The sequence below is a fragment of the Phytophthora cinnamomi genome (assembly GCF_018691715.1).
Source record: "Phytophthora cinnamomi strain GKB4 chromosome Unknown Contig37, whole genome shotgun sequence".
NCBI classification, from domain to species: domain Eukaryota; phylum Oomycota; class Peronosporomycetes; order Peronosporales; family Peronosporaceae; genus Phytophthora; species Phytophthora cinnamomi.
The window spans coordinates 1,527,410-1,551,667 of NW_027150970.1; the positions used below are offsets into that span (position 1 = coordinate 1,527,410).

The window sequence follows — 24,258 nt, forward strand, 5'->3', positions numbered from 1 at the left end:
TTAGCTTACACGTTGCGCAACGTGTATGAGGAAGCGTAAGTACTTAGTAATTACTTAGGTTAATTATATTTGAATACACAAATATAAGTTAAGTAAGAAAGGATTCCAAGTGACTTAGGTTAGGTAAAATGAGAACTGTATTGTTGTAAATTGATCTTCCTCTAAAATCTGCTAAAAACTGTTTATCATCTATGAAAGGGTTGACAGCGGCTGGCTGTCAGAGCCCCGCTAATATGCATGACTCTGATTGGTAGAAAGATGCTGCTTTCTACCAATAGGATCTTTGGGTATGTGTGGACCACTCACTGTGGTGGTCCACTTCAATGTATCAATCGGTGTGTCTTACACCAAGGTGAGGAAGTATCCAAAACGTTTAACAGATAACCTGTCTGTTAAATTCACAAGTGGCTTGCAGCCACTTGTACGTTTAACCCCGTTACACCATCCCCCCCTTAAGGTTAGACGCGCGGGGTCCCCGCACGTCAATCTTTTGGAATTGACCATTCGTCAATTCTCCGCGTTTGGAGAAGAAATCCGCGCTCATTCAACGATGAGCGCGCCTCAAGAGAAGCCTTCTAAGTCGGTGGGGAGTCATCTCTCCATCGACGACTACTTCGAACGCCAGAAGGCGAAGTACGGCGACGTCGTCGACTTCGACGACGACGATGAAGATATGGAGGGCGAGGAGGACTCGCCCTCAAAGCGTAAAGACTCAGTGTCGAGCGAATCGCTCGACCCTCACGCCAAGAACGTTCGCCCGCGTGAAGGGGGCGAATCGGACGCTTCGAGTACGAAGCGTTCGCGTACTGAGAGCGATACCCCACTCGCTTCTGCTGGGGCTCTCAGTACTCCGCGCGCTGCTGCTGCAGCGCGTGATGTCAAAGCTCAAGGCTCTCCGCGCGATCCATGGATGCCGTCCGCGTCCGAGATCGCGGACCGGTATGGGAACTCGGTACCTCCGAATGAGGTGCCGCTGTACGTATGCAGCGCCATCAAAGATGACGTTGTGGCTGCCGAGCTGCACTTTGATGCGGAAACGCATCAAAGGCGCGATTACTACATCGGACTCTTTCATGAGCTCCGATGGTTTCAAAGCAAGAAGACCTCTTCTCGCAGCAAAGTGCCCGAATGGCAGGCACTTTGTCAAAGCTGGAACGCCTTTGTTGATAACTTCAACAAGAGGCCGAGTGCTTACCGTGATCGGATTAAGCAAGCGCGTGATCGCTTCGAGACGTACTCGAAGCGTGGAAAGCCGGAGCAACTTCATGTTGCTGCTGAGGAGGCAAATGTGCCGTGCGCTGTGCCCGAGGGCTTTCAGTGCACGAAGTGCTTCCCAGGCGCGGTCCGCTTGAGCGACCGCGACCTGAACGGGTACACGTCGTTCCGTGTGCCCGAGAGTCTCAAAGAGCTCCGTGCTAAGTTCTTAGCACGTGAGGGTTCGGGCGCTAGCGATGATCGCAGCGCTCGTGTTACTTCCGCTGTGCCAGCGCGTACTGCTCTTCGTACGCCCTCACCATTTCCGGAACGTCCTCCAGCAAGACGTTCCGCGGCTCCCATGTATCTCGATGGGGAGGAAATCCTCTCCAACGAATACGAAAACGAGCCCCTTGAGGGTTCGTTTTCGGGATACTATGGTCAACAATCCGCTCAACAATCCAGCGGGTTGAGCCGCAGGCGTCACGGATCGGCGGTGGCGGGGGTGGGAACACGCCCCGGGTATGATCAGCCCCGGGCTGATCAGTATGCGCCTCTCCACGACCGGGTGACCGTCGTGGAGCGTCTGCAGGGCGCTGAGTTCGCCGCCCTGAAACAGGAGCTGGCGAACCAGAAGGCCCAAGTCGCGGCGGTCTCGCAGACCGCCTCGAACATCCAGGTCGAGCTGGGGACCCAGATGAAGGGGTTGCTCCAGCGCGTCCGCGCGCTGGAGGAGAGGCTGCTCGTCGCCGAGGCCAAGTCCTCCGCTTCTGCCTCCGCTTCTGCCTCGGCTCCTGCCGAGGCTTCGGGTCAGCCGAGCTAGATGGCTCGTGCTGCAGGTATGGCTTCAGCCGTCCGACGTAAAAGGTCGGATGGAGGCGCATGCTAGACGGTATGTCTAGCGTGTATGCGTTGCCGTGCCGTGCCAACACAGTGAACGGCCCGATGAAGCGCGGAGCAAGCTTGCTTGCTCCGAAATCCAAAAACTTGCATGTCTAGGCAGGTTTAGTGTAGCTAACAAAACTAATGAACCAACTTTAAATTCATTTGTGTTGCCTCTGCACGCATTGTCTGCGTTCAGCTTCTGTTGATCAACAGAAGCTGCTATTGTGTCTTGGACAAACCGAATTACGGCTTGTCTTTTGGTGATGAAAGTGATTGCATCCGGGCTGAAGTCATTCAGCTCGCTCTCCGCTAGAGGCCCGGCCTCTGCGTGGTTCTTTGCGGTGTCTGCGCCCTGCGCAGACCCGTGGTCGTTGGCCATGTTGTTGGGGGAGTCTGCGCCCTGCGCAGACTCATGTGGTTTGTTCATTGTTGCAGCTGACACTGTGCAAGTGTCAGCGGTTTTCTGCGGTTGCTGTATTGCAGTCGTAGATCCTCCCCCACTTAAAGTGGGAGCCACCACTCCGAGTAAACTCGGTAGGCGTGGATGCCGCATGGCATTCACATAAAATGGTGTATGTCCGGTCGAGGCATGCACCGAGTTGTTGATGGCGAATTCCGCCATCGACAAACACTCGCTCCAGTTTTGGAACGAGTGAGCGTAGCTCTTCAACATATCGACGAGCACGCGATTCACGCGCTCGGTTTGACCGTCCGTCTGCGGATGATCCGCAGTCGACATGGAAAGCTGGCTCCCAAGAAGTGTAAACACTTCTTGCCACAGGTGCGCTGTGAAGCGCGGGTCTCTGTCCGACACGATGTCGGACGGCATGCCATGGTATTTGAACACCATGTCGACGAACAGACGGGCCGTCTGCTTCGCGGTCACCTCTGCTGGCACCGCAGCAAGATGTACCATCTTGCTGAAACGGTCTACAAAGACCACAACACCGGTGTTCCCTCCGCTATCCGGGGGAAGACCAAAGATGAAGTCCACAGACATGGACTTCCAGCACTCCGACGGAGTCGGTAGTGATTAATAACGGAGCCTGCGCGAATGGCGCAGGCTTTTACGCGTTAGCATACCTCGCAAGCACGGATGTACTTGCGCACCCACTTATACTGGTGGTGCCAGTAGAAGTCGCGCGTGAGAAGGACGTAAGTCTTCTCACGTCCGAGATGTCCCGCAGTCGGGGCATCATGATACTCGTACATGATCCTGAGTCGCAGGTCATGGTCATTCGGCACGACAACGCGATCCGCGTTGTCGTCGACTGCATTGTAAAGCAGTAGTCCGTCGTGCACACGAAAGCGGTGTGCACGCGCTCGAAGGTGCTTGGGCAGCTTCTGACGGGACTTGTCAGAAGGCGCTGTGCCATAGGCCAGCAAGAGCTTCGCGTCCGCGTCGTGCGCGTACGCGGCCTTCACGTCGTCCAACAGAGACGACGTGGGTGTGCTCGTTCGCATGGCGTCAATGGCATTGACGTCAGCAGCTTCTGCGTAGTCCGGCCGACGTGATAACGCGTCGGCCACCACGTTCAATCTTCCGGGTTTGTATTCGACCCGGAAGTTATACTCCGCAAAGAATGAGAGCCATCTCGCCATTCTTTGTGAAATGTGTGGCGACTTCACTGCGGTGCACAGTGAAGCATGGTCGGTGTAGACCACAAATGGTCTACTTCCAAGCAAATACACTCGGAACTTTGCGAGTGCATACTTCATGGCAAGGAGTTCCTTGTCATGCACCGGATAGTTGCGCTCAGCTGGCTTCAGCTGACGCGATTGGTAGTAGACGACACGATCACGACCCTCGTGATCGTGCTGCATCAACGCGCATCCGATCGCGAAATCGGATGCGTCACATACGACGTGAAATGGACGATCTTGGTCAGATACTGCCAAGATCGGCGCCTCAGTCAAGCCCCGCTTGACTGCATCGAATGCCTTTTGGCAATCGGTTGTCCAATTCCACACAGCTTCTTTCTTGAGAAGCTGTGACAGCGGGCGGATCGTGCCCGCATAGTCCTCCACGTACTTGCACAAGTACGTGGCCAAGCCAAGGAACTGCCTCAGTTCCTTGACACTTGAAGGCGTTGGCCATTCATTGATCACTCTGACCTTTTCCGGGTCAGGGCGAACACCATTCTTCCCTACGAGACACCCGAGGACGGGTATCTCGCTCGCCCCGAAGATACACTTCTTCAGGTTCGCGTAGAGCTTATGCTTTCGCATAAGCTCAAGTAAGCTTCGGGAGATGCACCCTGTGCATCTCTACGTCGGTCTTCCGTCCACAGCCCGGCTGTGGATGAACGCATCATCGAAGTAGCTCGGTGCGAAGTCACGCACCGAGCGCAACAAGTGCGTTACGCACCTGTTGAAAGTCGCAGGGGCGTTCTTAAGCCCCTGTGGCATTACTAGCCATTCCCAGAGCATGCCGCTTGGCGTGCTCACTGCCGTGAGAGGATATCGCTCTCACGCATTAGGATTTGATAAAATCCATCTCGCAAGTCGAGAGCACTGTAAACGGTGCTCCCGGCCATCGAATCGATGATAACATCTTTTCGCGGTATCGGCGTCTGCGCCGGTACCGTCGCATCGTTCAGCTTGTTGTAGGCATGAACGATGCGCCATCCGCCCTGTGGCTTCTTGACACAGAACGTCGGAGCACTGTGCGGGGACTTTGATTCCCGCACTTGTCCTGCTTTACGACGACTTTCAAAGAAGTCGTCGATCGCTTTCACTTGCTCTCGCGGCAGTGGTCACTGCCGCGTGACACAGTACTTCGTGCCCGGCACGAGATCAATCTCGTGCTGAATGCCCTTATCCTGCGGAAGCTCCGCAGGAATCTCTTCCGGGAGTACGTCTTTGTACTCCCTTAACAATTCGTAATAGGGACTCGACTTCAGCGAGTCCCAACCTTGTTCCTCGAAGCGCTCTCGCTTCGTCTTCGCACTGAGAGTGTCTTCACTCTCAGTGGTACTTCCCATGAAGAGCTGCCTCAGCTCTTCGCTCTCGCTTTCCGTTCTTTCGCTGTCCGAAAGAACGCAGACCTGCTCGATGCGTCCATCGTGCAAGTCGTGCGTGAAGCGCTTCCAGCTCATGGCTGGAAGCGAAGTCAACTCCGACGCCGTCGTCGGAGGACTAGCGAGTTCCATGTCACGATACTGGAATCCAGTATCGGTACGCGTCAAGACGCTTAGCGTCTTGACATTCGGCGTCACCTCCGCAGTCTACCCAGCAGACTGCTCTTGTTGCGTCTCGGTCCCGGACCGAGACTTGCGCAGCGTTTTCCGCTTGCGCCGTCTTCTTGTTGTGCGGAGCCGGGCTCCGCACACAGTTGTTCTTCTGGTCCAGTGTAACGGGGTTACACACACAAGTGACAACAGTCACTTGTGCACGATAACGGTCACAAGTGACAACTGTCACTTGTGTATGACATTTGTCACTTATGGTTTAACAGATAAATATCTGTTAAAGGTTTTAGATGCTTCCTCACATTGATGTAAGACACACCAATGGATACATTGAAGTGGGCCACCACAATTAGTGGTCCACACATACCCAAAGATCCTATTGGTAGAAAGCAGCATCTTTCTACCAATCAGAGTCATGCATATTAGCGGGGCTCTGACAGCCAGCCGCTGTCAACCCTTTCATAGATGATAAACAGTTTTTAGCAGATTTTAGAGGAAGATCAATTTACAACAATACAGTTCTCATTTTACCTAACCTAAGTCACTTGGAATCCTTTCTTACTTAACTTATATTTGTGTATTCAAATATAATTAACCTAAGTAATTACTAAGTACTTACGCTTCCTCATACACGTTGCGCAACGTGTAAGCTAAAGTAGTGAGTCAAGTTAGACCCACTCCACCTGGTAGCACTTTGTAGTCCGTCCAACGACCGACTGCTTGACGTTCGTACGCGGTGTACGAACGCGGAGCCGAGAACCCCATGAGCACGGAGGTGCCCATGGAGAGCTCCAATACGCCTGCAACGCATGTTGCACGCGCAGACTGCCCCCACCTGTCTGACCCAGAGTGGGAGGCCCTCCAACGACTGTCAACAGTCATTGGAGAAGCGGCGATAGCTACAATGCTGCGTACGCTATCGCCGACGGAGCAACATGGTGTTGCTCTGGGGTTCATCATGAAGGAGCAGCGCGATGCTGCTTCCTCAGTGACGGCGTCGTCAGGGACGACACCGCGTGCTCAACCATTAAAGTTGAGCGTAAACAATTACGTGGGAAGAGAGGGCGAGCCTCTCCTCCGATGGCTTGTCGAGCTCGACACAGCCATAGCGGCTCGACGCATCGTCGACCCGCTGTCGACGGTCGCGTTCGCCATGTCCTGCCTTGGCGGACGCGCAAGGAGTTGGGCGTATGGACGCCGACTCTCCGATCCTACGTGCTTCAGCACGTACGAAGTGTTCAAAGAGGAGCTCAAACAAGCGTTTGAGCCCCCGCAAAACGAGTTCCGGTCGAGGGCGGAGTTCCTCGACCTTCAGCAGGGTAAGCATGACGTCCATGCTTACGCGCAGCGCGCACGATATTTGGTATCAAATATCGTGACTAACCCGATTGACGAGGCGACCAAGGTCGTCACGTTCGTGAAGGGGCTTAGAGATGGGCCTGTGAAGACCTATCTCTTCCGAGAGTACCCGAGTACTCTTGAAGCTGCAATCACCCTTGCCATACAAGAAGAGTTTAGCCTGCGGCAAGCTAAACTCCATGTAAACGTACCGAGGCCGCAACCGCGCCCGGTAGCGAGGACGGAGGTCCGGAACCAATGGACCTCTCGAACGCAACAACTGCTGGTTACCAGCAGCAGGGAGGTAACGTTCGATGCTTCCGTTGCGGAAGGATCGGTCACTTTGCACGGGAGTGTACAGCTCCCATGACCCCTGGAGGTGGCCGTCGTGGCGATGCTAGGCATCGCCGCAGACCAACAAAAAACGCGAACATCCAGTAGGCGCGGGGCGCCCTACTGGTAATGCAGTCGCGCGTGCCGACATCGGTCACGCGACACTGAGGACTGCAGCCCCAGTGAGACCAGCTCTCACTGCAGAAACAAGATGACAGGCCGAACCTAGTCATCTTGAGAGGTTTACTCGAAGAGAGCGAGTGACTCTCTTCGAGCTTTGGTAGATTCAGGCGCGTCGAACAACTTTGTTCGACTACGAAGCTCTGCCGAGACTTGACTCCGAGGAGGTAGATACACCTCGAAGTCTTCTGGAGGTACGACTGGCAACAGGTGCCATCGTGAAGACCGAGAAGCGCGTCGTGAACGTGCGCTTCTCGTACAAACAACGAGTGTTTGTCGAACACTTTATCGTCCTGGGCCTGGACGATAAGTTCGACGTAGTAATGGGCATGCCGTGGCTTGCCCGGCATGATCCGGTAATAGCCTGAAAGAAGCGCACGCGCGTGCGCTTCGGTCGCGACAGCGGAACGGAGAGCGATGGACCTGTTACCGCAGCGCACGCACCAGCAGGTGCGCGCGGCTCACCAGTCGAGACAGCGCTTAATGCTGCTGTCCCGGAGTGCCCAAGAAGTGCGCGAGGTCGCGCACAAGTGAGACCAACGTCGGCAATGCTGCCGACGTCGGAAGAAAAAAAGATGTGTTGGTTCCAGGAACCAATACCCACGTTCAAGCGTGTAAGGGACAGTCCCTGAACCGAAGAGGTCAGGTCGACGACGACGCGTCGGCTCCGGGAGCCGACGCACCCTCGGTCGTGAGGGCTCCGCCAATGAATGGCGTCGAGGTGACAAAGGCGTGTCAACTCCAGGAGTTGACGCTGCAAACAGTGCGGACGGTTGCAAACGTACCGCACTGACGCAATTTGCATGCTGTCGTGCAGCCGGGCTGCACGACGAAGCGCTATGCGATCAAGCTGGGCTTGATATCGCGCGCCCGCAGACAGGGTCCGCCGGCGAAAACTGTCCACGACCGGGCCTGGACCAGAAGAACAACTGTGCAGTGCCAGGCTCCGCACAACAAGAAGGCGGCGCATGCGGAAAACGCTGCGCAAGTCTCGGTCCGGGACCGAGACGCAACAAGAGAGCAGACTGGGGCGGTGACGCCGAATGTCAAGACGCTAAGCGTCTTGACGCGCACCGATACTGGATTCCAGTATCGTGAGAGGGAACTCGCTAGTCCTCCGACGAGGGCGTCAGAGTTGACTTCGCTTCCAGGCATGAGCTGGAAGCGCTTCACGCGCGACTTGCACGATGGACGCATCGAGCAGGTCTGCGTACTTTCGGACACCGAAAGAACGGAGAGCGAGAACGAAGAGCTGAGGCAGCTCTTCCTGGGAAGTACCACTGAGAGTGAAGACACTCTCGGTGCGAAGACGAAGCGAGAGCGCTTCGAGGAACAAGGTTGGGACTCGCTGAAGTCGAGTCCCTATTACGAATTGTTAAGGGAGTACAAAGACGTACTCCCGGAAGAGATTCCTGCGGAGCTTCCGCAGGATAAGGGTATTCAGCACGAGATTGATCTCGTGCCGGGCACGAAGTACTGTGTCACGCGGCAGTGGCCACTGCCGCGAGAGCAAGTAAAAGCAATCGACGACTTCTTTGAAAGTCGTCGCAAAGAGACAAGTGCGGGAATCAAAGTCCCCGCACAGTGCTCCGACGTTCTGTGTCAAGAAGCCACAGGGCGGATGGCGCATCGTTCATGCCTACAACAAGCTGAACGATGCGACGGTACCGGCGCAGACGCCGATACCGCGAAAAGATGTTATCATCGATTCGATGGCCGGGAGCACCGTTTACAGTGCTCTCAACTTGCGAGATGGATTTTATCAAATCCTAATGCGTGAGAGCGATATCCCTCTCACGGCAGTGAGCACGCCAAGCGGCATGCTCTGGGAATGGCTAGTAATGCCACGGGGGCTTAAGAACGCCCCTGCGACTTTCAACAGGTGCGTAACGCACTTGTTGCGCTCGGTGCGTGACTTCGCACCGAGCTACTTCGATGATGCGTTCATCCACAGCCGGGCTGTGGACGGGAAGACCGACGTAGAGATGCACAGGGTGCATCTCCCGAAGCTACTTGAGCTTATGCGAAAGCATAAGCTCTACGCGAACCTGAAGAAGTGTATCTTCGGGGCGAGCGAGATACCCGTCCTCGGGTGTCTCGTAGGGAAGAATGGTGTTCGCCCTGACCCGGAAAAGGTCAGAGTGATCAATGAATGGCCAACGCCTTCAAGTGTCAAGGAACTGAGGCAGTTCCTTGGCTTGGCCACGTACTTGTGCAAGTACGTGGAGGACTATGCGGGCACGATCCGCCCGCTGTCACAGCTTCTCAAGAAAGAAGCTGTGTGGAAGTTGACAACCGATTGGAAAAAGGCATTCGATGCAGTCAAGCGGGGCTTGACTGAGGCGCCGATATTGACAGTGTCTGACCAAGATCGCCCATTTCACGTCGTATGTGACGCATCCGACTTCGCGATCGGATGTGCGTTGATGCAGCACGATCACGAGGGTCGTGATCGTGTCGTCTACTACCAATCGCGTCAGCTGAAGCCAGCTGAGCGCAACTATCCGGTGCATGACAAGGAACTCCTTGCCATGAAGTATGCACTCGCAAAGTTCCGAGTGTATTTGCTTGGAAGTAGACCATTTGTGGTCTACACCGACCATGCTTCACTGTGCACCGCAGTGAAGTCGCCACACATTTCACAAAGAATGGCGAGATGGCTCTCATTCTTTGCGGAGTATAACTTCCGGGTCGAATACAAACCCGGAAGATTGAACGTGGTGGCCGACGCGTTATCACGTCGGCCGGACTACGCAGAAGCTGCTGACGTCAATGCCATTGACGCCATGCGAACGAGCACACCCACGTCGTCTCTGTTGGACGACGTGAAGGCCGCGTACGCGCACGACGCGGACGCGAAACTCTTGCTGGCCTATGGCACAGCGCCTTCTGACAAGTCCCGTCAGAAGCTGCCCAAGCACCTTCGAGCGCGTGCACACCGCTTTCGTGTGCACGACGGACTGCTTCTTTATAATGCAGTCGACGACAACGCGGATCGCGTTGTCGTGCCGAATGACCATGACCTGCGACTCAGGATCATGTACGAGTATCATGATGCCCCGACTGCGGGGCATCTCGGACGTGAGAAGACATACGTCCTTCTCACGCGCGACTTCTACTGGCACCACCAGTATAAGTGGGTGCGCAAGTACATCCGTGCTTGCGAGGTATGCCAACGCGTAAAGCCTGCGCCATTCGCGCAGGCTCCGTTACAATCACTACCGACTCCGTCGGAGTGCTGGAAGTCCATGTCTGTGGACTTCATCTTTGGTCTTCCCCCGGATAGCGGAGGGAACACCGGTGTTGTGGTCTTTGTAGACCGCTTCAGCAAGATGGTACATCTTGCTGCGGTGCCAGCAGAGGTGACCGCGAAGCAGACGGCCCGTCTGCTCGTCGACATGGTGTTTAAACACCATGGCATGCCGTCCGACATCGTGTCGGACAGAGACCCGCGCTTCACAGCGCACCTGTGGCGGGAAGTGTTTACACTTCTTGGGAGCCAGCTTTCCATGTCGACTGCGGATCATCCGCAGACGGACGGTCAAACCGAGCGCGTGAATCGCGTGCTCGTCGATATGTTGAAGAGCTACGCTCACTCATTCCAATACTGGAGCGAGTGCTTATCGATGGCAGAGTTTGCCATCAACAACTCGGTGCATGCCTCGACAGAGCATACACCGTTCTACGTGAATGCCATGCGGCATCCACGCCTACCGAGTTTACTCGGAGTGATGGCTCCCACTTTAAGTGGGGGAGGATCTACGACTGCAATACAGCAACCGCAGAAAACCGCTGACACTTGCAGTGTCAGCTGCAACAATGAACAAACCACATGGGCCTGCGCCCTGCGCAGACTCCCCCAACAACAAGGCCAACGACCACGGGTCTGCGCAGGGCGCAGACACCACAAAGAACCACGCAGAGGCCGGGCCTCTAGCGGAGAGCGAGCTGAATGACTTCAGCCCGGATGCAATCACTTTCATCACCAAAAGACAAGCCGTAATTCGGTTTGTCCAAGACACAATAGCAGCTTCTGTTGATCAACAGAAGCTGAACGCAGACAATGCGTGCAGAGGCAACACAAATGAATTTAAAGTTGGTTCATTAGTTTTGTTAGCTACACAAAATCTGCCTAGACATGCAGTTTCGGATTTCGGAGCAAGCAAGCTTGCTCCGCGCTTCATCGGGCCGTTCACTGTGTTGGCACGGCACGGCAACGCATACACGCTAGACATACCGTCTAGCATGCGCCTCCATCCGACCTTTTACGTCGGACGGCTGAAGCCATACCTGCAGCACGAGCCATCTAGCTCGGCTGACCCGAAGCCTCGGCAGGAGCCGAGGCAGAAGCGGAGGCAGAAGCGGAGGACTTGGCCTCGGCGACGAGCAGCCTCTCCTCCAGCGCGCGGACGCGCTGGAGCAACCCCTTCATCTGGGTCCCCAGCTCGACCTGGATGTTCGAGGCGGTCTGCGAGACCGCCGCGACTTGGGCCTTCTGGTTCGCCAGCTCCTGTTTCAGGGCGGCGAACTCAGCGCCTACAGACGCTCCACGACGGTCACCCGGTCGTGGAGAGGCGCATACTGATCAGCCCGGGCTGATCATACCCGGGCGTGTTCCCACCCCGCCACCGCCGATCCGTGACGCCAGCGGCTCAACCCGCTGGATTGTTGAGCGGATTGTTGACCATAGTATCCCGAAAACGAACCCTCAAGGGGCTCGTTTTCGTATTCGTTGGAGAGGATTTCCTCCCCATCGAGATACATAGGAGCCGCGGAACGTCTTGCTGGAGGACGTTCCGGAAATGGTGAGGGCGTACGAAGAGCAGTACGCGCTGGCACAGCGGAAGTAACACGAGCGCTGCGATCATCGCCAGCGCCCGAACCCTCACGTTGCTAAGAACTTAGCACGGAGCTCTTTGAGACTCTCGGGCACACGGAACGACGTGTACCCGTTCAGGTCGCGGTCGCTCAAGCGGACCGCGCCTAAGCACTTCGTGCACTGAAAGCCCTCGGGCACAGCGCACGGCACATTTGCCTCCTCAGCAGCAACATGAAGTTGCTCCAGCTTTCCACGCTTCGAGTACGTCTCGAAGCGATCACGCTGCTTAATCCGATCACGGTAAGCACTCGGCCTCTTGTTGAAGTTTTCAACAAAGGCGTTCCAGCTTTGACAAAGTGCCTGCCATTCGGGCACTTTGCTGCGAGAAGAGGTCTTCTTGCTTTGAAACCATCGGAGCTCATGAAAGAGTCCGATGTAGTAATCGCGCCTTTGATGCGTTTCCGCATCAAAGTGCAGCTCGGCAGCCACAACGTCATCTTTGATGGCGCTGCATACGTACAGCGGCACCTCATTCGGAGGTACCGAGTTCCCATACCGGTCCGCGATCTCGGACGCGGACGGCATCCATGGATCGCGCGGAGAGCCTTGAGCTTTGACATCACGCGCTGCAGCAGCAGCGCGCGGAGTACTGAGAGCCCCAGCAGAAGCGAGTGGGGTATCGCTCTCAGTACGCGAACGCTTCGTACTCGAAGCGTCCGATTCGCCCCCTTCACGCGGGCGAACGTTCTTGGCGTGAGGGTCGAGCGATTCGCTCGACACTGAGTCTTTACGCTTTGAGGGCGAGTCCTCCTCGCCCTCCATATCTTCATCGTCGTCGTCGAAGTCGACGACGTCGCCGTACTTCGCCTTCTGGCGTTCGAAGTAGTCGTCGATGGAGAGATGACTCCCCACCGACTTAGAAGGCTTCTCTTGAGGCGCGCTCATCGTTGAATGAGCGCGGATTTCTTCTCCAAACGCGGAGAATTGACGAATGGTCAATTCCAAAAGATTGACGTGCGGGGACCCCGCGCGTCTAACCTTAAGGGGGGGATGGTGTAACGGGGTTAAACGTACAAGTGGCTGCAAGCCACTTGTGAATTTAACAGACAGGTTATCTGTTAAACGTTTTGGATACTTCCTCACCTTGGTGTAAGACACACCGATTGATACATTGAAGTGGACCACCACAGTGAGTGGTCCACACATACCCAAAGATCCTATTGGTAGAAAGCAGCATCTTTCTACCAATCAGAGACATGCATATTAGCGGGGCTCTGACAGCCAGCCGCTGCCAACCCCTTTCATAGATGATAAACAGTTTTTAGCAGATTTTAGAGGAAGATCAATTTACAAGCAATACAGTTCTCATTTTACCTAATCTAAGTCACTTGGAATCCCTTCTTGTTTAACTTATATTTGTGTATTCAGATATAATTAACCTAAGTAATTACTAAGTACTTACGCTTCCTCATACACGTTGCGCAACGTGTAAGCTAAAGTAGTGAGTCAAGTTAGCCCCACTACACATCCATCGCGTCGTCTTGCCTCATCGGCGGCAGCTTTTGCGTTTCCCCGGGGCGCTCTTCCACAGTCATCCCGCTGCCACGCGCGTGCACTCCACAGGTGGGTGCGGTGTTGCAAAACTCGCCCCGGGCTGGCGTTTGGTACTAGCTTCACCGTGTCGCTTGTTTCCGTAGCGCGTACTTTGTTCTCCTGGCCCCCATCTCGTTCAACGACGGTACGCGTACTTGGGCGACCGTAATCAACGCCGAGGATCTCGGCTCCGGCCGCTGCGTCGTCTGTGGGATGGGAGCGCGTCGTTTGAGCACCCCCGGCCACGAGATCGTCGGCATCCCGGCGCCCCTGTCCCATTGGTGAACGCCCTCGTTGCCGACGCGACGGCCCTGTAAGACGAGATCCAGGTTCTCCGCGCGCGGTTCGTGCTCGTGACGTCGCAGAATGCCGGGCTGGCCACGCATGCGTCGGTCCTTCATGACCGCAATCTCCGTATCCTTCGTCGCTCTCGCGAGGGTTACGAGGCCGGCATGGTGACGCTCGAGCGGAGCATCCAAGCACGGGGCTGGTGCACGAGAACACTACTCCCCGGGAGCAGATCATTGATCTCCGGGCGCAGGGGGATCGCTACACCACCCTGGCGACGCGCTATCGCGTGCTGGAGCAGGTCTTGGCGGACGGATTCCAGTCATTCCAAGACCTGCTCGCCGCGGAGCGTGCTCGCGTCGCTGACTTGACGACACAGCTCTCCTTCACGTCGTCCCTGCCGGCCGTACCCTCCGTGTCTCTCTCTCAGCTGTTCGATGAGCGTGCGGAGCGTGACGACGCCCGAACCCAGCTCACTGACGCCCAAGTGTCTCTCGCCACCGTCCAAGCCCAGCTGGCCGCGGTCACTGAAGAGCGCGACCGAGCACGCCAAACGTCGGTGACCTCCGAGCGGCAGCATATTATGCACGTTGAGGAGCTCCGCTCCGTTCGCCAGTCACTCTCTCAGATCCAGGGTGATGCCGAGTCGACGCGCCGCCTGAATCAGCCGCTGCATGACGCCCTCCGACGCGTCAACGCGCTGCTGGTCGCCCACGCTGAGGAACTTCGGCGCAGTGCCACGTGCATCCAGGATCTGGAGGGGTCTGTGAGCAATGCAGGGGCCGCCCGCGTCGCTGCAGAGGCGGAGGCCACCCGTGCGCAAGCCGATGAGTTTCAGGTCGTGTCGCGTGCTGAGCAGTATCGAGACGACTGGCTTGACATGCGACGAACGTCGTCGCAGCTGCAAGGCGCCGCGGACGCGTCATCTGAGTACCCGCGTCGTGGAGTTGGAGGGCGAGGTCTACCAAGCCGCCCGCGAGCACGATGGGCGCGCCATCGGCTGGTGCCGTTTGACCCCCAACGCATTCGTGACCTCCTGGCCAGCCGTCTTGCCAATGTTGTCACTTACGCCAGTGGCAGTATCAACAGCTCCGACTTCGGTAGGCACATGGAGGCCGTCGCCGCCGACGTGAGCGCCGCCATGCCCGTCCCGGTCAACGAGCCCGTCCAAGTATCCGGGTCCCCTGTATCCGGGGTTGGAGGTCCCACTGCGTCGGGCGTCGCGTCCGCTCCGCCTCCGGTCATGCCGTCCGCTCAAGCGGGCTCCACTCCACCGGGTTCGCCGTCGGTTTCGGCGGGCCCGTCACCGGACCGCCTTCCGATCCAAGTCCGTGTACTCCACGTCGCCAGCCACAGGCGTCTTTTTATCCAAGTGCGTCGGGTTCCAGTCGCCAACCGCAGGCATCCCCTGATCCAAGAACGACCGCAGCACGTGCTCTGTCGCGAACACCGCCCGGTCCAAGTTCATCAGGCTCTCGTCGCCCCTCCCGGGCGTCTTCCGTGGGCGCCCGTCGATCCCAGCCAAGCGGGATGCGCGGCGTGGTGACTTCACCGGCGCCCCGAGTTCAGTTACGGTGACTAGCTTCCCCTCTACACCAGCGTCTTCACGACCCAGTCCGTCTTCGCGCCGACGGAGCCAACGGCCACTGGCAGTGACGGGAACCGCCGCTTCGGACAGCGCGGCCGCTCGAGCCTCGTCGGCCGCGTCCGCGACTTCTGCCACCCCTTCAGTGTCGTCGGCCGGGGCTACCACCCCGACTTCTTCGTCAACGTCCCAGAAGGCCCGCGCACGGACTCGTCCGGGGTCTACGCTCTTCTCGTCGGAGTCTTCCGGCAGCGAGACTCGCGTGCGGAGCTCCCGTGTCAAGCGTCGCCGTTTGCGGCGACACGCGTCGTGCTCTTCCTCAGCGTCCTCCGCGCGCTCTACCAGCATGGCGCATTCGTCGGATGCGTCCAGCTCTTCACGTCCCACCACTTCGTCGCCCTCGGCGGGCCGGGTTCGCTCGTCCGGTTCCCCGCGAGGGTGTTCGGCGCGCCCGGGGAATGCGTTTGCTTCCGAGGCTATCGGTTCCAGCGATGAGGGTTCCCCCGTCTCCTAGCCCCAGCTCCGACTCCGTCGCCAGCGTCCAGACGAGGACTGCACCTGCTGCTCCGTTCTTCTTGCCGGCAATTACGCCCGTGGGCGGACCATTGGGGCGGACGCAGCGCGGCTTTCGTCCATGGCCCAAGTCCGTGCGAGATCTCCAGCTTCAGCGGGTCTCCGCGCAGCAGCTCCGGACCGTGTTCCTGCCACCGTCTGGCTGGATCCAACCGCGCAGTCAAGTTCCAGCGCCTTCGTCGTGGAACCAGGCGCTCGTGACGCCCGCCAGCGTGGCTGCGTTGTATGCCACGCGCCCTTGGCGTTGTCTGGCCCAGGTCATGTAGAGGCTCACCTTCGCGTCGGGCGACGCGTCATTCCAGCGGTTCCTGCGTCGTTACCGGCACCACGTCGGGTACTGGGCTCAGACTCACTAGGAAGCTACCCACGAGCTAGGCGTGGATGGGGCCGAGTGGAAGGCATGGCGCACGGCTCGCAACTCGCGTCGCTCGCACACCGGCGAGCACATGAACAGCGTCATTCAGCTCGTCGTCGAGCTGTTTCGTTCCCGACTCGCCGACATGGACGTAATCCTGGACCCGATAGTGCTGCACCTCATGTCCAGCCGCTCCCGCCTCGGCCGTTCGTACCCCGGTTTCGAGCACGCGACGCTTCAAGAGGCCTTGGACGGCCTCAACGCCAGGGAGCCGTGCCGGCGCTCCTACAGGACGCCGCTCACCGTGGCGGAGATGGACGCGAGCGTGCTGTGCATGGTTTCGCGCACTCCCCCCGCTTACTCCCTGCCTCGGCTTGACGGTAAGTTCATCCAGCAGGTTTGAGCCGAATTAGCAGCGCCTAGCTCCCGTAGCCAATAATCTTAACATGTCTCTCCTCCCTAGCTCATCTTCTGTTTCTCTTCCCCTTTTCACATCTTGTATGAGGTGGCCCTCCGCCGCCCCACCTTCGGCCAACTGGCCGGTCCACTAGACTGCCCTCAATCATCCCCTCGTCCCCGGCCATTCCCAGAAACGAGGATCTCCGCCCATCCTCCCGTCGGCAGACTCCCCGCCGACTTCGTCGCACCCCCCTGTGTGCTCACCCACCTAAGTCCACCGTCGCCTCCGCATTCTCGTGCGGCCGCATCGCTTCGGACCGGTTACGTCCCGTGCGCTCGCGCAGGAATTCATATAGCAGTCTACCGTAGTTAAGGTCGAGCTCGTCGACCCACGTCGTCTCCGGATACGCTCGCCGCTTCACCTCGAACTCGCGTTGCACACGCCCATACCGAGTGGTTCTCCCCTCGCACACGTCGGAGATGTTTTTGACATCAAAAACGTCGCCGTCCAGCTTGCGCCTGTTCTCCTAGCTATCATCCGGCAAGAATTCGTCGTCGAAGTCAAAGGGCCCGCCCGACGGGACAGTCAAGTGCATGTCCGGGCGTGACGGAACTCTCGGACTGGCTTCTGCTTGGACACGGGGGCTATGGGGTACGGCTGGTACGGTGTGTCGCTAGTCTCGAGGCGTACGGCGTACGCGTTGGGTAGTGCCGCTGGATCCGCAGCCTCCAATGCTTGGCCTTGACGTCCCGCCGCGACGTATTCCCGACCGCGAGCGTAGCTTCCAACGTGGACCGCGGGTCCCAGCCGTGCACCAGGAAGATCGGGTCTCGTCCCTCGTGCGATCATGCGGGGTGTTAAGCGCAAAGGTAATGTGCTCGGCTTACTCGTTCCAGTCGCGTTGGTCGACATCCGTGATGTACACCTTAATGGCTCTTGCGATCATCTGCACCATGCGTTCTGCAGCGCCGTTGGCCTGAGGACGATAGGCGAGCGTCGCCCGCTGCCTCTGGTCCATGAGCTTATTGAACGCCTTGAAGAAAATCTGACATGAAGCCCGGCTCGCGGTCATGCCGGATTACTTCGCTCATACCAAAGCGCCTAAAGACATCCTCCTCGTACGCCTCGCCCACCGTCTGTGCGGTTCGTGACGCGTTCGCTTTCACGATGACAAAAACCGTGAACAGGTCTACCCACACTAACAACTCCGTATTGCCTTTGTAGGACACGGGCAGCAACGGGATATGGTCCATGGCGATGGCTTGGAAGGGGTGCGTCGCGACGATGTTGCCTGGGGATTCATCTTGGATACTGGGTCGGCCCTTCCCCGTCTCGCAGTCGGGGCATTTCCCGACGTAGCACTGGACACTCCGGAAAATCCCGGGCCAATGGAAGTGGTGTCGCACGCTCTGGTAAGTGCGGCCTATGCCCTGGTGCCCCCCCCCCCTCCAAGCTCGCATGATAGCGATGGAGGACGTCGTCGCGGAGCGTCTCGGGAATAACCAGTTTCGCCAGCGTGTCGCGGTCTTCGGCAGACTCGTCGCTCCTCGCGCAGTAATATAGGAGGCCACCTTCGCCTTCCTCGGACTGGCGAGCAATTTTCTGGCAGTCCTTCGGTTCGCGTCTGGAGAGGTCCCCAATGTCGCTGTTCAGATAGTTCTTCAAGTTCGCAATCCAGACTTCTTCGTCCTGCGCGACACGAATGCGCCCTAGACGAAGCCGTTGTACTACGAGCTCTTGCAAGACTTCTGGGGTCCAATTCCCGTTGGCTGTCGCTTGCGCTGCAGCTGAACGCGTCATTACTGCGACGGCAGGTGTCGTCCGACGTCTCGCATCCATGTCGTTTGGCCGTATCTCGTCACACTCGGGTTGGTCCGGGACATGGTTGTCTATGTCATGGTCATCCGAGACGGGGTCAGCGCGAGCTTCCGCCTCGGGGCTTAGTGCCTGGGGCCAGATGACTTCTCCCAGATGGTTCAGCGTCTCCAAGTCTTGGATCTCGTCCGGACCGTGAGAAATCCGGCCGCCTTGTCGCTGTAGAGCCTACCCGCCCAGCATGTCGGCGCTCGCAATTCCAGTCTCAACGCACATGCAAGAGCTCATAACGCGTCCAGGCGTGTAACGCGTTTTGGGCTCGTTGACGCAGAAGTTTGAGCCCCGGTGACTTGCACTCCGTCTCGTCTCGCATCTGTCGGATGATGAAGTTGGAGTCCACGCCGAACACCAGTCGTGCGATGCTATTCACTCCCTCCAGGAGTGAGCACCCGAGGAGCAACCCCTGGTACTCGGCCTCGTTGACGGTGAGGTCCATCGCGTAACCGGATGTCGCTTGCACGACCTCCCAGCCAGGCAACTTCCAGACCACTGCGCAGAAAGCACCGCCTTCTCGCTTGACCTTAGCGGAGCCGTCAAAGGTCATGACGTGAAGTCCGTCGTCGTGTGTTATCACTGGAACCGGGATAACGGCCCCCTTTGACGCGCGTTTCCGTGGGGCGATTTCCTCGAGATCGGTATCGACGAACGTCCGGGGCGTGATTCTTGCAGCCAGAGTGCCCGGGATCTCCTCTTCTCGCTTCGTGGAACGAATGATCTCGAGCTTCCACGGCGAAAGGACCGCGACCCACTGTGAAAGTCGGCCTGGGAGACCTTTGGATCGGAATTGTCAAGCGAGCGTCCTATGGCAGGTCAAGACACGGATCGGCCGGTCGGCCAGCATCGTATAGCATTCACGCAGGACGTGCAACAAGGCCAAAATTTCCTTCTCGACGACACAGTACTTCAACTCGTTGGCTTCAGCGTGCGACTGACGAATTTCACCGGCATGCACACTTCGTCACGGATCTGAGCGAGAACACCTGAGATAGCCCAGTCGGAGGCATATACGATTACGACGGGATCTCGACTCGTAAAGTGCTTCAACATCGGGGTCTCGGCGAACTTTGTTTTGAGCACGTCAAAGGCCCGCATCGCGTGGATCCATTTCTCTTGTTCGCGCGCTTCCGGCCTTGCCGCACAGTTGTCGAAGTCCGTCTCCGTGAGCGAGTACAGCGCTGTCGCGTATATCGCGAAGTCGGCGATGAACCGGTGGTAGTAGTTGAAACTACCCAGGAACGGCCGCAGCCCCTTGAGCGTGCGTGGAAACTCCAACGTCGTGAGCGACTCGAGATTCTTGGGCTTCGCCTGGCGACCCTGCTTTGACACTTTATGGCCCAGGTAGTCGACCCGGGATACGCCCCACTCACTCTTCTCGACGCTGGTGGACAAGTGCCACCGTTCGCAGACGTCCAGCAAACGCTCGCCTTTCTCGCACAGGTCGTCCCACGACGTACCGCCAATCAGGATATCATGGATGTATGACCTCCTTCCCAAGACGGAGAGGATCCCTGGGGCCTCTGGTTTTCCGTCTTCAAAGACGTCCCAGGTGGTGCTGTACGGAGACAGCTTGAGGAACCCGTAGAGCGCGTTGTCCAGACGTCGCTGGTATATTTGCGGTGCGTTACACAGGCCGAAAGGCATCCGCAGCCATTCAAACAGGCCCATCGGCGTAATAAAGGCCGATAAGAGCCGAGCCCGGTCAGTCATGAGGACAACCCAGAACCCGTTGGCCATGTCGAGGGAGCAGTACCACAGGTGCTTGTCCAAGTCTTCCAACAAGGCATTGACGAGGGCCATGGGGTAGATCATCAGCTGCGTGAGTCCGTTGACTAGGCGATAGTTTATGCAGAGCCGGAAGTCGACCCCGTTTTTCTTCACAATCACGACGATTGGTGACGCCCATGGCGACTTCGACGTCTGGATCATGCCTGCGTTGAGGAGCCGCTTGATCAACTCCGCCACCTTCTGTCTGAATTGCGGCAGCATCTTCCGAACGCATTCAGCTATTGGTTTCGCGTCACGACGTCGATATAGCAAACGACGCCCACGGCCGCGGGCGGCAGGGCGTGTCCCTTCCCGATCAGCCACCTCCGTCTCTTCCAAATGATCTGGCTCAGACAATCTTCTTGTCGCGCGACTTCTTCGGTCGACTCTCTGCTCGGTGTTCCGACCTTCAGGTCTTCGATCTTCACCTCGACCGTCAACGAGAGATCCGGCAGCACGGCCATTTCCGACTCAAGGGATGAACTTCACGGTGCCATATAATGGCACCGTGAAGTTCATCCCCAAGATTGCGTGTTGGACATCCAAGTCTCCGACCCGCAGGTGCATGTAGTACACCAAGTTCCCAGCCAAGGTAATTTTGACTCTCGCTCTCCTCACTGTGTAATATGTATCATCGCGGATTCCCACACACGCTTGCGTGATGTCCGTCTCGATAAGGCAGCCTACCTCATGAGCAACGGTGGTGTCCAGAATGGACACCTCGGCTCCTGTATCAAGCAGCAGCACGGCGCGGCGAATGTCCAATTTCCCGTGAATCTTGGCGTGTTTGTACCACTTGTGCTGCGCGTAGTGTTTCCAGTATCCGCGTCGTTCTCCTGGTTGCAAGTCTATCTCGTCCAGGGGCGGCACCCGCGTGAACTCATCGTCCGTCGTACGTCGGATAGCTGAAACTCGGGGTGCGCGTTCTCGCGTGGTACGTTCCAGGTTGGATTCAAATATATTATCATTCAGGGAAGTCGGGCTCTCGCTAACCACCTCTTGCGACTTCTTGGCCACTTATGCATAGACGGATACAGGGCGCTCATCTCGTACTGGTTTCCAAGCCAACGAGCGACCTAGTTTAACATCTTCTCGGCTGTCGGAGGCAGCATTCCCGAGTGTTTGTGCGGATCAAACCCCTGGCGAAGATGGTTGAAGATTACTTTGAACGGGCATTCCCCGGCGTCATACACATCACCGCTGGCCTAGCACACTTTTAAGCACCGGTGCGTCGGATGGTGATCTCCATATTTCTGGCACGTCAAAGACGCCAACAATCTCCATCGTCGTGGCGACGCGATCCGCAGTGACGGCATCGCCGACAATCATGTCCCATGTCCCGAGTCTTCCGAGTCGAGATTGCGACGTGGGGCCTCGGCGGATGGTGTCTGGCCGGTGACGAACCGTTTGGCCCGCTCTTCTTCCTCCTCGTCCTGGTCGTACAGGCGATCGTCGTCGTCGGACTTTCTCGTCCCGAGTCATGCTCGTCCGGCGCGGCTTGAACCGCATGGACCGCTCGAGCCGGTTTGGGTGGTGGCGTCGGTGCCTTCTGACGGAACTTGTTCGAGCCGAAAAACGCTTTCTTCTGGTGGACCATCCTACGTTGCCGGGCACGCAGCTTTTTTTTCAATGCTACGAAGTCTGGGACTTCCATCAGGGTGAGTCGCGAGGCGAACTCTTGCTCATGAGTACTCAGCGTCTTGACGAAGTGTTTGATGTGCTCTCGCTTCTCCTCTGCTGTGCGATCGGCGTACGGAATGTTGGCTAGCAGACCAGCGACATTGAGCCAGTACAAGTAGTCCAGCGGAGTATCGTCGGGGCGCTCCATCACATGATAGTACCGACTCGCCATCGACACCCCTTTCACACAATACTGGATGAGAAATTGTTCAATCAGCTCCGACCATGACTTCTTGACCTTCTTCGGAAGCTGGAGGTACCATTGGCGCGCGTGGCCGTTCATCAGGTCGCTGAATAGCCCGCAAACTTCTTCTCCTGTCATTCTGTCGCGGCGAGCTGCAGATTTCAGACGATTTAGCCACACCCGGGCCTCCTCCTCACTAGCATCTCGTCCCTGAAACTCCTTCAGCTCGGAAGACGCCGAGAGGCGAACTCGTGTGATGCCCGGGCCGGTCGTCGCCGTGGAGACCGCTGCAGCATTTCCGTGTGTCCCGATGTCCAAGTCGAACAGATCGTCGGGGTTATCGTCCACGTCTCGTCGAGATTCAGACTCCGATGTGGAGTGTGAACTGACAGACTTCATGGCGACGTCGACCACCTCTGGGTGCGGCACCGTCGTTGGCGCGGGACGCGTTGGCGGCGGTAACTCGGAGGGAGCCGCTGACGCATGGGGGCTTGGCGTGCGCATCGCCGTCGTCCGCATGATTCGGATAATAGCGTCTTCCAGTGTCTTGGGGATCGCCTCTGCCGAGGTCGTCGAAGGAGCTGCACGCGCTGGCACATCAGCAAGTTGCATGACTCGCGGCGGCCGATTCATGGACATGCGCATAGGCGACTTAAGTCTGCTGTCGGAGTCCACGCTCGACTGGTATCGAGGCGGGGGTGACGGCGTCGTCGACGACGCCGGAGCCGGGTCCATCACGGATGGAGTGCCTTCGCGCTCGACGGATCCCGCCAGAACCGTCAGGGGTTCCAGCATGTCTTGGATCGTGCGCGTCCAGACCTCACGATCCCAATCGTACACCTTCTCCACCTCCAAGGCGCCCAACCCAAAGACGGATTCACGTAGCATCTCGAAGAACGTCGGCGCTGCACGCATGACACTTGTGAGGCTGTCGAAGTCTGGCGCAAGGAATGGGCCCGTGAACTCGCTCATCAGCTTGGGCTTGATAAAGCTCAGGATCGGATCACGCTCCAACAGCCGAAACAGTCCTGTGTGGGCCAGGACGTGACGCATCTCCGCAGCGGTGTACTTGCGTCCCGTGTCCTTGCTTTGCGGCTTGGACAGCGATTCATCTGCCGAATCCGGCGCACGCAGCTTCTTCTTCTTCTTCTTCTTCTTCTTCTTGAGCGATTTGCGCTTGGCGATGGCCTTGATGGGGGATGGTTGTCGGTCTTCAGCCTTTTCAGGCTTCGGACCGGTAGGACCACGACGCAAGCCGTGGTCCTTCGCGTCTCCCCCATGGGGAGCCACGCCGGGAACGGCAAACTGTTCTTCGTATCCCTCTTGATTTTCGCTGGCCCCATCGCCTGTCGTGAAGGTTTCCTCCGAGCTCCACAACGCGTCAGGTCTCTTTCTGTGCTCACTTGCGTTCGGCGACCTTCCAACCGACGGAGCACCTGCCTCAGATGCTTGCTTGATCGTTACCCCGTCATTCGAAGTAGTACTCCCGGGTCGCAGCACCATTGTGGAGTAGCTCCCTTACAGAAAACTGTAAGTTACTGTAAGTTCATCCTCACACAAACCCTGCACGTCCAATCGGGGTCGTGTCGGGCTAGTTCCCGGTCCTATGAGTAGCGGATCTTCGGGGAGGCACTTGTAGATCTTATCGGCAACCACCTGAGTTGGGCGGTTCCGGGTGACACCCTGCTCGGACGTAGGCGTGTCAAATCCCTTGGGCATGCGGTGTTATCGGGCCGGCGTTTCCTCGGGCTTGCGTGGCGTTATCAGTCCTACGCGGTCTTGTGCACGGCGGTTATCAGGCCAGTGCGGTCATTCGTCTTGGTCAGCGCGTTATCGGGCGCGCCGTAAACGGTATAGTTTAACGTGCCCTCCTGTTAGGCACGGGGTTGAAAGGGGTGAGAACCGAGTCAGCAAGCGTCGTGGGGGGGGGGGGGGGGGGGGGACGTGTTCCTTGTGGTTCGACTTGCCGGCGCTTGGTGGTTCCCCTGAACGTAGAAGATGGGAGGTTTTTGTGGTTCAGA

General features: G+C 57.5%; 3 protein-coding genes across 3 annotated transcripts; 2 read left to right on the top strand and 1 right to left on the bottom strand.

Moving 5' to 3' along the window:
• Positions 1-14,020: 14,020 nt before the first annotated feature.
• Positions 14,021-15,901, top strand: IUM83_11963 (uncharacterized protein; the record flags this gene model as incomplete). The annotated part of the gene is made up of 2 exons (XM_067936558.1): positions 14,021-15,193; positions 15,404-15,901. The coding sequence occupies 2 exons, from the start codon at positions 14,021-14,023 to the stop codon at positions 15,899-15,901; spliced, it is 1,671 nt and encodes a 556-aa protein (XP_067792222.1).
• A 524-nt stretch (positions 15,902-16,425) lies between these two features.
• IUM83_11964 (uncharacterized protein) lies at positions 16,426-16,737 on the top strand (the record flags this gene model as incomplete). Its single annotated transcript, XM_067936559.1, has 1 exon — positions 16,426-16,737. One exon carries the CDS (start codon positions 16,426-16,428, stop codon positions 16,735-16,737), a length of 312 nt encoding a protein of 103 aa, XP_067792228.1.
• A 5,499-nt stretch (positions 16,738-22,236) lies between these two features.
• IUM83_11965 (Eukaryotic/viral aspartic protease) lies at positions 22,237-23,614 on the bottom strand (the record flags this gene model as incomplete). Its single annotated transcript, XM_067936560.1, has 2 exons — positions 22,237-22,246; positions 22,314-23,614. The coding sequence occupies 2 exons, from the start codon at positions 23,612-23,614 to the stop codon at positions 22,237-22,239; spliced, it is 1,311 nt and encodes a 436-aa protein (XP_067792227.1).
• Between the last annotated feature and the right edge of the window lie 644 nt (positions 23,615-24,258).